Source organism: Barbus barbus (genome assembly GCF_936440315.1).
Source record: "Barbus barbus genome assembly, chromosome: 14".
NCBI lineage: Eukaryota > Metazoa > Chordata > Actinopteri > Cypriniformes > Cyprinidae > Barbus > Barbus barbus.
In genome coordinates, this window is record NC_136742.1 from 16190707 (window position 1) to 16209674 (window position 18968).

The following is an 18968-nucleotide window of genomic DNA, read 5'->3' on the forward strand; positions in this document are numbered from 1 at the left end:
GTAGCAACATTGTATATGTATTGTTCTGTCCCTATGGATATGCTGTAATCCAGATTTCTCTTACCATGTCCTTCCTGTTTGGGAGCCAGCAGGACGTGGCAGTGAAAACCAAGCAGCATGGACAAGCGAACAGAAAACTCTCCTAAGGTAGAGCCTTCAATGAAGGCCTGCAGGGTAGATGAGACTGACGAGAGGGAAAGATTCTCCACACCGTCATCTATTGGACAAGAAAAGTCTCATTCAATGCAAACAGATAAAATGTGATTAATCATTTGTGACCCTGGACCACAAAACCAGTCTTAAGTGTCAATTTTTCCAAAGGTATTTGGAAAGGTATTTTTGATGTATGGTTTGTTAGGATTGGACAATATTTGGCTGAGATACAACTATTTGAAAATCTGGAATCTGAGGGTGCAAAAAAATCTAAATATTGAGAAAATCACCTTTAAAGTTGTCCAAATGAAGTCCTTAGCAATGCATATTACTACCCAAAAATGAAGTTGAGATACATTTACGTTAGGAAATTTACAAAATATCTTCATGGAACATGATCTGTACTTAATATCCTAATCATTTTTGGCATAAAAGAAAAATCTATAATTTTGACCCATACAATGTATTTGTGGCTATTGCTAGAAATTTCCCCGTGCAATTTAAGACTGGTTTTGTAGTCCAGGGTCACATTTATTGTACATTTCGGTCACCATGTCTGGAGTCTGTCCTCTGCTCCTGTAGGTATCTCTCTATGAGTTGGTAAATGGACAACCAGTGCTTGGTTGAATTCTCAGCATGGCGCTTCTGCGCGTTATCTAGGCTGCTCGACCAGCAGCTGCAGAGATACAATAGTTGAAACCAATTAGACCACCATATAGCAGATTAAAATAACTTAACAAATTTTAACCATCACCAACAGTTTAAGACCGTTTCATTATTTACTTGAGCTCAAGTTTTCTCCACTGAATGATGAGTTGTGTGATAGCTTCCAGCTCATGCCTAAGAGACACTGCCCGGCTAGCATTGTTTTCCCAGTCCTGTGCGGAAAAATGAGAAGAACTGATCGCAAACTGATATCTGAAACTGATGACCTAAGCTGTGCACAAATGGTCAGTACTGACTAGAGAGTATGAGCTGATTCCCCTACCTGTGCTTTGCTGAGTAGGATCTCCAGACCGTTTAGGAACTTTGCTAGGGGGCTGGAAAGACTAAACGCCAATATCCTCTCTATTACCATGGTGATCTGCGACACATAATATAAAAGAGGGCATTTGAGAAATAGCCAAAAGTTTTAACACACTTCATAGCAAACTGAGTTTCAAAGAAGTTATGTCTCAAATGTCAATTAAACTAAGGGGTTTTTACCCTACTTGATGCCAAATATTAGAGCCCAAATTGTGATTAAACCTTTGTGAGATGCATCTGTTCCTTAAAATATAAATGCAGCTACAGATTTTCAAGAAAATAGCCATGTACACGATACAAAGCACAAAGAAAACAATTAATAAGCAAATTATTAATTTCTTTTATCAAATTAAGTGCATCATTTTAACTCACTAATGTTAGATGTACATACCTGCCAAATAAATATTTTTAATTCAATTCAGATCTATTGGTAGAGTGTTTTTCACAATAAATATTATTTCAAAGCATTTCTTTAAAAACAAGACAAAATAAAAACAATAATAAATAGCCTAAAATACACAACCATTAAATTTTTTTAATGAGTTTGATGATTTTACTCTGCAAAGATGCATTGAACTGATCAAAAGCGACAGTAAAAGACATTTATAACATCACGTTATTTCAAATAAATGCTGTTCTTCTTTCTATTCATCAAAGAATCCTGAAATAAAATGTGTCATAGTTTCCACAAAAATATTAAGCAGCACAACTGCTTTCAACATTGATAATAACAGAAAATGTTTCCTGAGCACCGATTATTACAATGATTTCATTATTACAATCATGTGACACTTAAGACTACAGTAATGGCTCCTAAAAATTGGCATCACAGAAATAAATTACACTTTAAAATATATTAAAACAGAAAACAGTTATTTTAAGTTGTAATTTACTGTATTTTTGGTCAAATAAATGCAGCTTTGATGAGCGTAACAGACTTTCAACAACATTAAATCCAAACTTTGAACAATAGTGTACATTTTGTTTTCTTTTCTCTTACTCTTTACTTCTCTTCCTTAAGTTCCTTGGGGGTCCCTTCAACCCAATTTGAAAAAACCTGAAACATATCATTGCAATCTCTCTCACCTGAACCAGTGCAGGGTGTTCGGGCCAGTCGCTCAGGCGCTGTCTCACAGCCTTACTCAGCTGTTCTAGCGCTGGCAGGCAAATCCGGGCCTGACTCATATTGGGGTCTCTGTAGAAGTCATATGGCCCATCACTCTGCAGAATCAGTCCAGCTGGACCTCCAGAACCACTCACAGTGTTCTGGAGCAGAGTGCTGAGGAGAAGCTGAGAGCCCATCAACTTAGGGTCCACTTCACAGTCTGAGAGAGCAAGGGATAAACAGGGAAAGATCAGCTGATGAGATATGTGAGGGCCAAGGATTTCTGATTTGTGTAAAATCATGCCTTCATACCCATTAGATGGTAGAAGCGGGCTATCAGTGGAGCTGTGATTTGATATGACGAAACCAGGGCACTGATGCGGTCTTTGCTGTGATTGGTTAACAGCTTGGATTGGTACCACAGTGACTGAGCATAAGACAAACAGAGTCTCTGATGGACCTGAACCACAGTGCTCATGCTGCTGACCAACAGGAAGCTACTCGTCTCACTAGACGACTCCATATCTGCATCATCGTCATCCTCTATGATTATTGGCTGATCAAGACTAGGTTCTGAAGTGATATCAGCAAAATCCTACGGAAAAAACACATTGTTGATCCAAAGACAAACTCTGACAACAATGGAAAGAGCAACAAACATGGAAATGTGTGTAAATAAATTTAATCCCACGTAAAAACTTGTGAAGCATGTGTCCATGTTTAGTCCTTTTAGTCCATGTTTACCTTGTGGTAAGAGGGGAAAGAGCGTCTGAACTCTCTCTCTTCCTGCTGATCCTCTGTAAGGCCTGTCCCATGTAGACGAGAGCGACTGCGGTACAGACTGGCTTCCATCTGCTCTTTTTCACTCGCTCTCTTCTCCTGCTCGTCCCATTCATTCACTATAGCCTGAAAAAAAAACCATCACAGTCTGATACAAAACCATAATTATTATACAAAACTAATTATATTATTTTTTTAAATATAACCAGTATATTATTTTTCTTCTCACACAGACTGTCTATATCTATATACTAACTAAATTAACTAAAAAAAAAACTATTCAAAATTGTGACTTTTATATAGATCATAAATAAATAAAGCTAAAATAAATTAAAATGACTGGATAAACTTGAAACTAAACTTAAATCTTAAAAAAAAAAATTAAATTATGTTTTGGCAACTAACTGAAGAGTTCAAGTAATAAAAAAATAAAACAGAAATAAATATAAATTAAAGCTATACAGAAATAAAAAATAATAAAAAGTAGTCACTAATATGCAAATGAAACTGAACTGAAAACATAAAAATAAAAGGCAATACAAAATATTAATAAATATTAAAATAGTACATAATAGAAAATGAACCTTTTATACATCCACATTATGTATTTATTTAGTATACAATTTTTTTATATTATTATTTATGCATTTATTCTAAAAAGTTAGAGGACACCACATTACAAATCTGAGATACAAAACCTCATTGAAATTAAAATAAAATTATTATTTGGGATATTTGTACTTTGTATCTCACCTGGCAAACATGTCTGAAGAGTTTTTGCGTCTCTGCACTGAGATGACCAGCACTCAGTGTGTGACTCTGTACGTACAGCAGCGCATTCAACAACAAAACTGCATGATCTGGGATCACACGGCTGACCTCTGTTGCTGGCAGCTGCTTTCCCAGGCTCTTTAGCATGTGCAAGCATTCCCTTGAACACAGGTAGTCCGCACAGGCCAGATCAGAGGACGCCGCTGGACTTGGAAAAGCTAGCATAGTGGACACGAGACGTGACAGACCCGGTTGGGCAGTCACCGACGAGGACACCTGAGACGAAAGGAGTCGCATGCCATGCTGCACTTGCAAAATTGCTGCCCGTAGGGGCACAACCACGTCAGGATAGAGAGGGTACTCCTCGACCAGCCGCTGGACAAAGCGGTGCTGTGAAGCCTGCCAGACAGCCTCCTCCTTCAACAAACCCTGAATTCCTGATCTTGATTTTGGGGCCTGTAAGGCCTTCAAGAGGTGGGAGAGCAGGTCGCCCACTGCAGCTGGTTGGCCGATGCTGCACAGATAGTGCTGAAGTTCCTGATACAGGCGACCATACTGGGGGTCAGGGGGGCGGCAGGCTTGTTTACGACTCAGTTCACAAATCTGCTCCTTCACTTGCTGCATACGGATCCACAAGTACCTACAAACACACACAAACAACAAAAGAGAATTCAACATCCAATTGGAAATTGGAACTTTAATTGAATATTCCTGATGTACAGTATAAAAAAAAGGATATTTAGGGGATTTGATCATAAATAACTGAATATCAATATTAGTGCTGGGCAACGATTGATTGCAATTAATCGCATCCAAAATAAGTTTTTATGTACATAATATGTGTGTGAGTCCTGTGTATATTTATTATGTATATATAAACACACATGCGCATGTATATATTTAAGAAAAATTTTGTTTGTATATTAAATATATTTATATATATAATATAAATTATATGAATGTAGATATATATACATGTAAATATTTTCCAAATATATACTGTATGTGTCTTTACACATAGCAAATTTACAAAGTATACACACATATATTATATAAACAAAAAGTTTTATATTTTTTAAAGTAATCGCGATTAATCGTTGCCCAGCACTAATCAATATCGGTTGATGTTAGCTGAAAATCTCTCATATCTGTCATATATTCATTACCTGATGCGAGGATGCTGGAAGTTGTCAGTTGTGCTGCTCTCCTCAAGCTCCGCCCCTGTGAGGAGCTGTGAGGACAGACTCCGCCCTCTCCACTCTTCCTGTAGCAAAGCAAGCTGAGAGACACAAAGAAAGTCATCTTGAGTTGCATGTAGTTGAGAGTCTGCAACAGATCTCTAGAAATCTCATAAAAGCAACCACTTGCAAGCTTGTCTCACCTCCTCTTGTGCATAGCGGAGTTTATACGCCCTTTTTACAGCAGGGTCAAAAATTGTTTGTGGAGCCCAAACTTGAATTTGCAGCAGACCCATATTCACCCAGAAAACTCCAGACCGGGCAAGTTGGACCGAATCTTGTGCCCGGTTATGTGCAAACTGTGTCAAGCATGTCAATAGGGTATCTAGAAAGCCTTCTGGGAGCAGGTTTTCCGGCAGGCCTTCTCTGAGGGAGATCTGAATCTCCTGGGCTGCAGAAATGGGGTCCTGGCCTTCAGTTAGACTGTCACAGGATTCTGCATAGCTTTCCTGTAAACCTGGAGACAACAGCTCAGAGAGAGACTGCAGTTGTCTACGCAACACAAGTCCTTGCAACCTACAGTCAGTTAATCTACAGAGAATGAGAGAGGGAAATGAGAGACAGAAAATTTTACATTTATCACTGCACAACAGAAATGACAAAAACGGTTTATTTTAACAATTATAAAAATATTAAACATTTACCAAAAAATAATAATTATATATAATTATAATTTTTTTTTAAATTTAAATATTTAAAAAATATATATTTAAATGCCATACTGTTCTAAAATATTAAAATCTAACATGACGTGTTCCTTAACTAGGTGTGATGTGTTTCTACCTGAAGTCAGCAAGCTCAGGCATAGCCATATTATCCCAGATCACAGCACTCAGATCTTGCAGCTGCCCGGTTCTCTCTCTCCACTCGCCCAGGGTCAAACGTGATGATGACAGGAAGTGTGACCCCGATGGATCCCATCGGCCGCCAGCATCAGTGCTGCTCAGAACTCCCAGCATGCAGCGGGACCACACTGCACGACTCAGCATGCCAGGACCCTTCACATCAACAAGACATCACATCAAGGTTATTTATGAAGATAAAAGTTAAACACACTCCACACACACACACACACACACACACCGTATCAGATGGTCCCAACAGTGATCTGGAGTTCATGTGCTCCTCAGGGTTCAGCGGATTCCACTTCAGCCAGCGGTCAGGGTCGGAGGTCACGCTGCCGCTCCATAACACTGCAAGTGTCTCAGACAACAGCTCACACCACACCAGCGGCAGCTCCTCCACAGGCTGGGGAGGGAATTACAAGAAGACTGATCAGATTTGAAAACTGAGATGAACTGAAATTAAAATATTAGTCCCTAGTGCAGCATGTGTTTCTCGGTAAATGGAGGATTGAATGCTTTATATATAACATTTATAAATGGAATGTTTAAAAAAGGTCGTTTGTATTGTTTGCATGATAAATGTAAAGATCAAGTTCAATCATTGTATTGTTTGTATGGTAAATTCAACAATCATCAATGTGGTCATTCAGAAAAAAAACCAGAATGATTATGAAGGTGTTTTGACAGACCCGCTCAGTGCCAAGCAGGAACCAGAGAGGCTGCAGCTGTCGGATATTCATGGGGGTCGACTGCATACAGAAACGCAGGTGGTTAGAGAAGGACCTGCGCAGACCATCTTCTGCCTTCTTACTGCTCCTGTAGACGAAAAAATGCAAAACCATATGAATAAAACATTATACAGAATAAAGTCTTATTAACAGCCTTGTGCTGCAAGATCCTACTTTACAAAATCAAGTTCCAATTTCTAGCGTTATTGTTTACTAAAATTATATAAAACAAATTGAGATAAAGTCCAAATAAAATTAAATATAAATATTAGATAAAAAAAAATCTGAAAATCTGAAAATGCGAAAAGTTCAAGTACTAATATTACTAAAACTGAAATATATTTAAGCTAAATAGAATTACAAAAAGCCTAATAAAAATGAAAAATAAATTAAATTACTAAAAATAAAAGCTAATTCATAATATCATTACAAATATTATAATAGTATATAAACAACAATAATACTGACAATGCAATTAACCTGCCCGATGAATTGTTTTAAAATAATTAATAATTTGGTAGAGAAACGCAATCATACCTTGGTGTGACTGACAGGTACAGCAGATCTGTGGTGACTTTCATTTGGTTAAGCACTGCCAACTCCTCCAGTGCAGGCCACAGTTGAGCCCTGCGTGCAAGCTGCAGTAACACCTCCCTGCCCGGTGCGGCACTGTCTCCGACTTCTTCCTCATTATCTTCTGAAAGAGAGTCCAGCAGGCCACAGGAAGCCATATGACCCTGCTGCTGATCCACACAGCTCACAAGCCTCTCCAGAACCCCTGCATAGAACGATAAGAATATTCTGTGTCAGTCACACTACACCACTTCGTGCCCACAATTCTTGCGAATTACTGTCCAAAATGTAAGTGGCTAGTTTACCTGAGTTCTGAGGCTCCAGCAGGAGGTTGGCCTGAAGCACCAAACCCCAAGCTTCCAGTAGAGCTTCTTTGGAGTCAATTCCCATGGCCACACCACGGAGACGAGACACCTCTTGTTTCCACAGCGATGCGAGGCTGTTGTCGAGTCGCAGGTCCCTAACATCCAAAGCCCTGCACAGCACTCGCAGACGGGCTGCACATTCAGCCACTGCCTCCAGCTGCACAGAAAGAAGGACATCTGAAACTTTTGCAAGAATGTCTTAGTTTATTTTTTATAAAAAATATTTCTTTTTGCTGAATACCTTTTATTAGCAAGAACCAATTTAATTAATCAAAAGTGACAGTAAATACAATTATAATGATATAAAAGATTTATATTTAAAAAAAACTTCTTATACTTCCAATACAAAAATCTTCTGAGAAAATGAATAATGGTTTCTACAAAACTATTAAGCTGCACAACTGTTTTTAACACTGATAAGAAGTTTCTAGCACACCATATCAGCATATTACAATGATTTCTGAAGGATTATGTGACACTGAAGACGGGATTAATGGCTGCTGAAAATTCAGCTTTGGCATCACAGGAATAAATGATATTTTAAAATATATTTTAAAACATTTATTTTAAATTGTAATACTATTTCACAATATTTAACTAGATTTTCGATCAAAGATACACAGCTTTGGTAAGCAAAGAAGACTTCTCAAAAAAAACATACAAATGCCAAACTTTTGAATGGTAGAGTTAGAGTACAACAGACTTTATAGTAAATAAACTAGACTGTTTCCCAATTAGTAACATACAGCTGAATTTCACATTAAAAAGAAAATCCCTCAAACGTTTGAATGATAGTTTTATCTGGAGTAGAACATGTGTAACCCAATGAGCAACACAGATAAACACTGCCATGCCATGGAATTTCAAAATGTTACAATTTCTTTGTGTTCAATATATCGCCTAACCTTAAATGGCAGTGGCTTTCCTAATGTCTTCTGAATGCCCTTCAGAGCAGAAGCAACAGCCACAGAGCTGGAAAGTGTGTTCTGGATGGCCATGGAGATTGTGTGTAGCTCCTGTTGGCCTCTGAAATGAACATAAACAGCATACATATAAACAAACACTACACAGAACATTAAATGATGTATTTGTCACATAATAAAGCCATTACTCACTCATAGTCACTATCCCCCATCAAAAGCTGAGGCAGCCGCAAAATTAGGTTTTTGTGCACCCACTGCCAGTGCAGGGACATCACACACACACTCCGAGTATCCGCAGACAGAGAGTTACACACATGCCAGAAACGATCCCTCCACTGCAGCAGCTGCAGGATCTGGACACACAAACGCATCACCTTAAACCAACTGCAGAACAGAGCATCACGGCTATAATGAATATGTTCTGTGGAATAAAGCTCTGACCTCAAACATGAGGTGGTCGGAGATGTAGGGCTGGCCCGACTGCACAGCTTGCAGTACGAATGAATCCCACAGATCGAAGAATGAGCGCAGGTGGACCAGCACTGGATGAGGCAGGTGGCCTATGTCAACCGTCCCTATTAAACCCAATTTTATAATGTGAATAGTGACATACGACCCAGGCTTTTTCATTGAATGTTGATAAATATATTTAAAAATGGTCTTCTAATATCAAAAGTGTATTTTTAACAAGGCTGTGGCAGTGTGTACCTTTCAAGAAGGCAGTGGCCAGCCTAAGTGCGCTGTTATGAGGCGAGCTGTTTCCAGCACTGCCGTTAAAAGCTGCTCTCTCCTCTCGGTCCATCAGCAATGTGATTCTTTCAAAACATAAGGCATTAGTTTCTAGACATATTCCATTTTACTGGAATATTTTTGTAGTAAAAATGATAAGGATTTACCTGTTGGCAACAGCATTCAGTGCTTCCATGAATTCCATGTATCTCTCCTCATCCTCAAAGTTGCAGGTGTTGGCCAAAATGTCCAAGTACTGCTTGTTCCAGCGCATGTCTACCAGAATCCTGTAGTCATCTGGTGAAGAAACAATATGTAAGAACTCCACAAGTCAGCAACTGTGTATAACAGGGTTTTTTGGAACTATAATTCTGAGTATTCCATATAAATAAATATTAAAAGGTCATGAAGAATGAATTCCCAATGCATTTAACTTCAATTATGTGATTGACTTCAGAATGAAACAGTATTTAGCAGAAAATAAATATTATTTTCTTATAAAATATTTATTTTATTTTAAATAATAAAAATATATATATATTTTATCTATCAGAACTTTATTGAATTGTTTGGTCAGTTGGACTGAGATATCATGATATGGTTTTTCCTTGCACAGGGAACCTTACATCAGCAGAAATTTGTTTAAGAGGAAGAGACACTTATTGTGAAATACTTATTATTTTAGGCATTTTCTAAGAAAGAACACAAGGCCGATTATTACTTCAAGTGGTCTTTAAGTGTATATATGTGTGAGTGTGTATATGTACCTGTGCTGTGTGGTTGCAAGAGCTCTGCCAGACATTTGCCTTTCCCGATGAGCTTGCTGCTGAATACAGCCTTCAGCGCTGTGCATCCTGCCTCCAACTGCATCAGAGCTGCATCTGCAAGCACAAGTATGATCTCAGGTCTCAAAAACATGAGCTCAGGACAACAAAAGCTTTATTAAACATTACAAAGGTTGTTTTCTTTTTATACATCATACCTGGTGCATGTTTGTATGTTTTGGTAAGGTGGGAGAGCCAGCTGGTTCTGAGGACCCAGTCACTGTGAGAAGCTCTTTCTGTCAGTATTTTAACTGCTGTTGGGAGGAGGCGAAGTGCATTCTCAGCTCCACCGTCCAGTCCTCTGCCTCCAGAAAACTGCAGCCCGTCCAGCACAGCACCGCTCTGCATTGCCCTCTGCAGGTCAACCAGGCTCAGTGGACGATTCCTGAAAATTTCAGTAAAATGTTACTATTATAATTATTAATAATATATTATTATAACTACTGATTTAGTTTTTTACAAAAAAGTAAAAAAAAACTTTTTTTTGCTAACTGAAATAATAATAAAATAGAAAAATTAAACTAAATTACTAAAAACTTAAATTTTCATGGTTCAAAAACTACACCAAAAATAAAAATTAACAATGAATTTATTGTTATGATTCAGTTATAACTGCAGTTTCACTTGTGTATTATCTATTTATAAAATATATAAATCAAACTAACAAACAAAATACTGATTTAACAAAAATAATATATGAATAAATAAACAAACAGAAAAAATAACCTAAAAGCTAAATATAATAATAATAATAATAATAATAATAATAATAAACAAACTTTAATTATGAAATGCTTTTAAAAAATTAAGAAAATATATTAAATAGAAATTAAACTTTTTTATTTTTTCTTGGTCGCTTTTTATTCCTTTATCATTTTAGACAGGACAGTGGAGAGATGAAAGGAAAGCATTGAGGAGAGTGGGATCAGCATAGGACCCTCGAGACCGGAATCGAACTGGGGTCGCGTGAGCGCAGTTGTGCAGTATATGTCAGTGGCAGACAAAAATTATTAACTTTAAATATGAATAACTTTCATGAGCACAAACAATATTAGAATCTCATTAACAACCAATGACTTGGCCGATAAAGAAAACCAAAATTATTTGTATGTATAGTGTTGTTCTGACCTTTTTCCGTAAAGACTGAGAGTGTTGAGGCAGTACAGGAGGACCTGTCCATCTCTCTGGACACTGGAGAAACACGAGTCCTCAGTGCACAGCAGGGCTGAGGGGATGCGGTCCGGCCACACACCCGCACACAGCAGCCCACTGCCCCAGTCCTCAGAGTCCAGCACTGCCAACTGCCTCTCAATGACTTCCTGAGCCAGCTGAGACAGGAAGTAGAGGTAAGTTTGGGGTGTCATAACTTTATGGCATCATATATTTTATCTTGTCGTGGTGTATGGACAAACATTGATGTACCTGCTGGTTAGCAGTGGTGCGTTGACAGAAAGCATAAGCTTCTCCACAGGCCTGTAAAAGGGCACTGGGCAGATCAACTCCTCTCTGGAGCTGACCGGACAACAGAGACGCAGCATGGAGCAGAGACGACATGGATGATGCAGGTGAGTCTAGAGGACATTAAAGAAAGCATATCCATTAAAACATATCTAAAAATCTATAGAAAACTAATAATAAAACCATAAAAATGTTTCCATATTTGAAATAAATTGTTAACTGAAATAAACTATTAAAAAACTTATCAATTTAATTTTCCCTTAACTTGATATGCTAAAATAAACTAATAAAAACACAAAAAAGTAACTAATAAAAACAATAAACATTTTTAAAATATAAAAATCAAAACATTAAAACAAAAACTACAACAGTATCTCGATGATAATAAAATAACACTGCTTTAACCCCAAATGTAAATAAAACAACAACATCAAGGTTTTGATCCAATCACAGACTCACCCCATATTGTGTTCTTGATTTCTGAATGAATGGAGATCAGCAGGTCACACACGCAGTCTCCCGTCACACCCAGGGTGTGTAACACCATCTTTAGATCCAGGGTGTCCCAGCACACTCCCTCATGCTCGCCAGGGATGTAGATCTCAACACCACGGTTTCTCATGGCTCGAGAGATTTCCCCATGTGTGGGATCCATGGTGAGGAACAACCTGAAAAGCACAAAGAGAAATAGGATTGAGTTGAAATAGGCAGTGAGTTTCACAGAACTGTACTTTCACATTAGGTTTGAAAATGTTCAGCAGGATGTGATGTTTGTTCAGGATGCGTTTGTACCTGAAGTTAGGGTGGGGGGTGATGGTGGGTGTGGTTCCATCAATGATTCCTCGTTCATTAATGGTTAATGACCCGCCAGGCTCCAGAAGGGCGTTCAGTCGATCCAGCACTGAAGGGCTGTAACATGAATAGTTCATAGTAGAGTTATTTTATTACGTCTACCTGGAATACATTATTTACACTGTGCTAATTGTATCACTCTAAACTAAATTCTTAAATAATTTAAACAAAACCAATATTGCATGCCCATTTTTTTTTTAAAAACACCCATGTTTTATTTTTCAGTAATGAGTGTTGATAAGACTAAATTTCCCTGCGCAGGCTAGAAGTCAGTGATTTTTTGTGTTATAAATGTGTCATTGAATTTACTCAACCAATTCATTAAAATACAGACTTGACTGTATTTGAACCTTACATGGGCTCCAGACAGTTCCATATCTTCAAGTCATAATAATGACTTGAAGTCATTATTCTTTATTAAAATGTGCATCTCTACAAATCTCTACAAGAGATTCCAAAAAGCATCTTAAGCATAAAAAAAAAAAAAAAAAAAAAAAAAAAACGTTTACAAACATCTGACCTGCAGAAATTGACGTTGTCCATGAGCAACCAGTCTCCAGCCTGCAGTGCCTGAACTAATGTCCCATCCAGCCACTCAAAGCCACCATGAGTCCAGCCGTCCTGCATCTGGGCCAACCGCTCCTTCAGTAGAGTGAAGTCCATCTGCAGCTTTGACATGTCTGCAGTAGACAATCAGAGATTTTATGACACTCTGCATTTATTTTATATTTTCATAACATAATTTTACATTACATTTCCAGTAATAATTAAATTTTATATTTAGAATCTGAGGGTGCAAAAAAAAATCCAAATATTGAGAAAATCGCCTTTTAAGTTGTCTGAATGAAGTTTTTAGCAATGCATATTACTAATCAAAAATAAGTTTTGATATAGTTACGGTAGGAAATTTACTAAATATCTTCATGGAACATGATTTTTCCTTAATATTCTAATGATTTTTGGCATAAAAGAAAAATCTATAATTTTGACCCATACAATGTATTGTTGGCTATTGCTAAAAATATACCCGTGCTACTTATGACTGCTTTTGTGGTCCAAGGTCACACACACTCACCGGCCACTTTATTAGGTACACCAGTTCAATTGCTTGGTAACACAAATTGCTAATCAGCCAAACACATGGCAGCAACTCAATGTATTTAGGCATCTAGATGTGGTGAAGACAACTTGCTGAAGTTCAAACCGAGCATCAGAATGGGGAAGAAAGGGGATTTAAGTGACTTTGAACGTGGAATGGTTGTTGGTGCCAGACGGGCTGGTCTGAGTATTTCAAAAACTTCTGATCTACTGGGATTTTCATGCACAACCATCTCTAGGGTTTACAGAGAATGGTACGAAAAAGAGAAAATATCCAGGGAGCGGCAGTTTTGCGGACGAAAATGTCTTCTTGATGTCAGAGGAGAATGGGCAGACTGGTTAGAGATGATAGAAAGGCAACAGTAACTCAAATAACCACTTGTTACAACCAAGGTATGCAGAATACCATCTCTGAACGCACAACACATCGAGCCCTGAAGCAGATGGGCTACAGCAGCAGAAGACCACACTGGGTGCCGCTCCTGTCAGCTAAGAACAGGAGACGGAGGCTACAATTCGCACAGGCTCACCAAAATGGGACAATAGAAGATTGGAAAAACCTTGCCTGGTCTGATGAGTTTCGATTTCTGCCGCGACATTCAGATGGTAGGGTCAGAATTTGGTGTAAAGAACATGAAAGCATGGATCCATCCTGCCTTGTCTCAACGGTTCAGGCTGGTGGTGGTGGTGTAATGGTGTGGGGGATATTTTCTTGGCACACTTTGGGTCCCTTAGTACCAATTGAGCATTGTTTAAACACCACAGCCTACCTGAGTATTGTTGCTGACCATGTCCATCCGTTTATGACTACAGTGTAGCCATCTTCTGATGGCTACTTCCAGCAGGATAATGCACCATTTCACAAAGCTCATCTCAGACTGGTTTCTTGAACATGTCAATGAGTTCACTTTACTCAAATGGCCTCCAGAGTCACCAGATCTCAATCCAATAGAGCACCTTTGGGATGTGGTGGAACGGGAGATTCACATCATGGATGTGTAGCCGACAAATCTGCAGCAACTGCGTGATGCTATCATATCAATATGGACCAAAATCTCTGAGGAATGTTTCCAACACCTTGTTGAATCTATGACACAAAGAATTAAGGCAGTTCTGAAGCCAAAAGGGGGTGAAACCCGGTACTAGCAAGGTGTACCTAATAAAATGGTCGGTGAGTGTATATTAAAAGCAAATTTCAACCCATTCTCATTTTCCCAACTCATTCTTATTCAAATTCAAATCCAAATGTATCAGAAAACCAAATGTTCAAGTTGAAAGGCATATAGAAGACATACTCTCTGATGTAGTGTCTTACCTGTTAAGACCTTGAGTTTGGTGTTGAGTTTGTGCAGCAGAACAATAATGACCTCCAGTTTGTTTAAAGCCTCAAACGTGACCATGCCTTCTGTGGTATCCAGACCCTCCTCTCTCAGCCAGCGGCGGAAAGTGCTCCACGTGCTCAACAGAAACTCAGTGTCCTGCACCGCCCCGTCCAATGACATCAGGCCTCGTCTGGTCACCATGGCAACCACATAGTCCATGCTCTCCAAGACCTGCTGCCATGGCCGTATGATGTCCACCTAAAAACAATCACAAGGTTAATAACAACACCCAAGTTAGTGAAATATTCAACTTGCCAATTATTTCAAACTGACCTGCTCAAAGCCACCCAACAGCTCCGTTGTGTCCATGGCGCTGTTCATAGCCATGACCCTCAGTCTGTGTCCTGTTAACAATGCAAGCAGATGCACTAGACTGCTCTTTCCACTCGCAGTAGGACCCACCAGTATGACCATCCACCCCATCTCCACACACTTCATTAGGGCTTCCAGAGGGCGCAAAGAATGATGGGTAATCGACAAAGGAGGATCCAGAGCAATGGGTGCCCCTCCACTACGCTGCAGGACTGAGTAACCCAACTGCATGTGTGTGAAAGAGAGAAAGATATATTAATCAAACACCAATGTTTTTAAAGACTTTTATTATAGATCAATTTTATTATAGATTACATATAAAAAAATGATTAAAACAATTAAAATATGATATAATATAATTTATTATATTATATTATTATCTGTGTGACAGAGATATTTTCACATTTATATTTTTTAAATATGACATAATATAATTTATTATATTATATTTATTATATTATTCTGACCAACCTGCAGGTTCAAAGGGGTGATATGGAACTGTCTGGAGCCCATGTAAGGTTCAAAGTCTTCTCCAAACACCTTCCTAAACACTGCTAACACCTGAGGATAGAACATGTATTACTGATCAACAGCTCTATCTTCATATCTCCAGGTTATGAGTGATAAATGGTTTTTAAATTAGCGTTGCTACCTGAGCCTTGTTTGCCTCAGTCCTCATGCGATCTGCATACACAAGTCCAACATGCTGGCCAGGGTTGAAGAAGCCTGGTGATTGGTCTGTCTGCATCAGCTGGCACCAACGGAACAGGTCACGGAGATTAAACTCCCATGGTCCTCCTCTCTGACCCCATTTCCTCTCAACCGTCACTTCTTGGACGAGCTTAGGAAACAAGAAAATCAAGATACATGGAGTCAAGATCTTCAAATGTCAATTAAAAGAGCAACAGAAAAACACCAGTGAAGTTAAGCATCGTCTACTTACCCGGTTACTAAACTGCACCATTTTTGAAATGATCACATTGTCAATGTTAGGAAAGATGGAGTCACCAATGAACTGCATATCTTCATTGGTTAGCGCATCCACATAAACCTGAATGAGGAAAATACAGAATGCTGATCCATATCCTCAATCGAATGTGTATTTCGAGAAAACATCCAGAAAATCATTCAATCTTACCTGAGTGAATCTGTTAAGGAAGGACCTGGGAAGGCCTTTGCGTCCTCCTCCCTGTGTGAAAGGGTTTTGGCAGCCAAAAATCTTGGTCTTCTCATGCTGAACGTGGAAGCGTATGCCGAGCTCAGGGATGTAGATCTCAGCACGATGGTCAAAGCAAGCGTTCAGACCTTCCAGCACTGACTGAGAGGCCAGATTTAGCTGTAGAGATAAGGGGAAGAAAAACAACAATCATTAAAGCTACTCAACTAATATAAAGAGATTTATCAATTCTGTATAAAAAGAAAGACTGAAACACATTTCCATTCATCTTTACCTCATCTAGGACGATCCAATGTCCAGCCTTCAGCCCGGCAAGGAGAGGACCGTCACGCCACGCAAACTCTCCTCCTTTCCCACCTTCCACTGGCAGGTCTGTCCCAAATAGATCCGTAACATCCTGTGCAGAGGACAAAACGGCACAATGAAATAATATACTATCCCCTGGAGATTTATATAACATTGATGCCTTTTTTACACCTGTCAAAAAAGGTTGTTGTTGCATTGGTAGAGTTATCCATTATCATTTAAACTGTGTTCTACAAAGCAATGCTAAAGCAAAACTGACATACAGTTTGTTCAGACAGATTGATCCTGACAAGATGGTTCCCAGAGGCCTTGGCAAGAGCAGCGACCAGGCTGGTTTTGCCCACTCCAGGCGAGCCCTCGAGAAGTATGGGTCTCTGAAGCTTCAGTGCCCGTAATATCCTCTGAGCATTCACTGCGGTGGTGCCCGCACTCAAAGCGTAGTCCGATAGACTCCTGCCCTCACTCTCAGGACCTGTGGGTGGATCAGACTATATGTAGCAAACAGTACCAAAAGTCCTATCTGAGAAATGATTTGATAACAATAATTGCTAACAACACCCAGCTTTAATATATGTACTTTTACATGTTGGTAGATCCCTCACCTGCAGCAATGTAGAAGGGGTCAATGCCAAAGAAGTCTTCACCCCACTGGGGCTCTCGGGGGACACTAGTGTCGTAGACTCGGAGCGCATCCTGCATCTCCTCATCTAGCTCAGTAATTCTGCTCAGTCTCTTCTCCAGGTATTCCATACTCAATTTCCGTGCCACCAGGGCATTCTCTGCTGCTGACATTGTGGTTCCTGGTCCCATGAAGAAATATTATGAGGCCATTAAGAAGGATTTATATTTTGTTAAGTAGTAAGGTTAAGGGATATTAGATCTGTAAAATGACATACATAAACTACTGTTCAAAGGTTTGGGGGTAAGTAGAATTTCCCTTATTTTCTGAAGTAATTGATACTTCTATTCAACAAGCATGCATTAAATTGATCAAAAGATGTATAATGTGACAGTAAAGACATTTGTTACAAAAGTTTTCTATTTCAAAAAATGCTGTTTTTTGACTTCCTATTTATAAAAGAATCCTGAAAACAGAAAAAAGGTATCATGGTTTTCACAAAAATATTAAGCAGCACAACAGTTTTCAACATGAATAATTTTCAGCACCAAATCAGCATATAAGAATGATTTCTGAAAGATCATGTTAAGACTAGTTACAGCTGCGGAAATTCAGCAGCAATCACAAAGGAATAAATTGCATTTTAATATATATAAAAAAAAAAAAAACTCGCTTTTCTCCCACCTGAGCCGATTCCGTCCACATACACAAGGCATGCAGCATGAATAAAGGCTGTTACGGTGTCCAATCTCAGGTCCCATTCTGGCTCCTCCTCCTCCAGCTCCCCCATGGTCATGAAGCCGTCCTCGTCCCGCTCACATACCGTGTTCATGAAGTTTACCCATGACAGAATGTCTCGCACGCTTAGAATACACCGTCGGCCGAACTCCTGATTGGTCAGCCAGTCGATGAAGTCCAGCATGAGCTCTGCTATGTCTTTACCTGAGATGGGAAGAGCAATGATGAGTCTAGAACAGTGTAGGCGATTGATTGCCAGGGACAACAAACATCTATGTAGTTTAGTGGTAATTATATAAAGCTATTGACTGTAGAATCCAGCTGATCGGCCAATCAGATTTAAGTACTTCAAAGGGTGTGAAATAAGGCTTTTTATAATTGATTGGTCTGTGCAGAGTGACTCACCTTGGTGGTCATGCTGGTCCAGAGAGAGTCCAGGCCTCAGATTGTGTTGGATGATCTGCATTAGATCATTACGACTGTTGCTCTGGGGGCACCAAATCTCTGTGAACCTGTTCCTGAGTGCTGGAGACAGCTGTACATATGCAAACACATGAGTGCCACTGGTTGCTTGTTTTATCCATGCAAACACAATCCACTTATTTAGAGAATATTTAATAACCTCAACATTATGTTCCTCAGCCATGCTAATTTTCCATGTACTGACCTCTTTCTTTCCAAAATCACCTCCAGGGTTCATGGTGGCGACAAGCCGGAACTTCTTCCCGGCAATGATCAACTCAACATCTTCATCATCTCCGCTGCCTTTCTCTGCCAGCACCAAAGCTTTTTCCGTCTCCAACACGCTGTACAGGACACATAATCACTTTTGACTTCAGATGAGCCAATATCGCTGACATACAAAGATTAAGTGATTCGCATTGTCCTGATGTGGTGTAGAAGTTGCACATTTGGGGCACAATTATAATTAAATTTACCTAGAAACAAAGCAAACAAGTAGTTTCA

At 39.1% G+C, this 18968-nt stretch overlaps 1 protein-coding gene across 1 annotated transcript in view; it reads right to left on the reverse strand.

The window, feature by feature from the left end:
- LOC306880269 (midasin-like) overlaps positions 1-18968 on the reverse strand; it is a 48833-nt gene that overhangs the window by 14135 nt on the left and 15730 nt on the right. Inside the window, exons 32-70 of the mRNA XM_079433702.1 lie at positions 18670-18808; positions 18408-18537; positions 17949-18206; positions 17248-17445; positions 16909-17117; positions 16614-16736; positions 16301-16498; positions 16106-16213; positions 15815-16003; positions 15634-15723; positions 15124-15387; positions 14784-15048; positions 12891-13050; positions 12311-12427; positions 11978-12186; positions 11483-11631; positions 11189-11388; positions 10219-10445; positions 10004-10117; positions 9404-9533; positions 9216-9322; positions 8949-9082; positions 8700-8860; positions 8490-8610; positions 7525-7741; positions 7184-7424; positions 6608-6734; positions 6157-6321; positions 5857-6071; positions 5217-5604; positions 5002-5114; positions 3818-4475; positions 3029-3190; positions 2597-2879; positions 2266-2504; positions 1142-1237; positions 937-1031; positions 705-829; positions 65-217 (exon numbers count right to left, since the gene is read on the reverse strand). Of these exons, the coding sequence (XP_079289828.1) occupies positions 65-217; positions 705-829; positions 937-1031; positions 1142-1237; positions 2266-2504; positions 2597-2879; positions 3029-3190; positions 3818-4475; positions 5002-5114; positions 5217-5604; positions 5857-6071; positions 6157-6321; positions 6608-6734; positions 7184-7424; positions 7525-7741; positions 8490-8610; positions 8700-8860; positions 8949-9082; positions 9216-9322; positions 9404-9533; positions 10004-10117; positions 10219-10445; positions 11189-11388; positions 11483-11631; positions 11978-12186; positions 12311-12427; positions 12891-13050; positions 14784-15048; positions 15124-15387; positions 15634-15723; positions 15815-16003; positions 16106-16213; positions 16301-16498; positions 16614-16736; positions 16909-17117; positions 17248-17445; positions 17949-18206; positions 18408-18537; positions 18670-18808 (7277 nt within the window). The remainder of the gene's footprint in view (positions 1-64; positions 218-704; positions 830-936; positions 1032-1141; positions 1238-2265; positions 2505-2596; positions 2880-3028; positions 3191-3817; positions 4476-5001; positions 5115-5216; positions 5605-5856; positions 6072-6156; positions 6322-6607; positions 6735-7183; positions 7425-7524; positions 7742-8489; positions 8611-8699; positions 8861-8948; positions 9083-9215; positions 9323-9403; positions 9534-10003; positions 10118-10218; positions 10446-11188; positions 11389-11482; positions 11632-11977; positions 12187-12310; positions 12428-12890; positions 13051-14783; positions 15049-15123; positions 15388-15633; positions 15724-15814; positions 16004-16105; positions 16214-16300; positions 16499-16613; positions 16737-16908; positions 17118-17247; positions 17446-17948; positions 18207-18407; positions 18538-18669; positions 18809-18968) is intronic.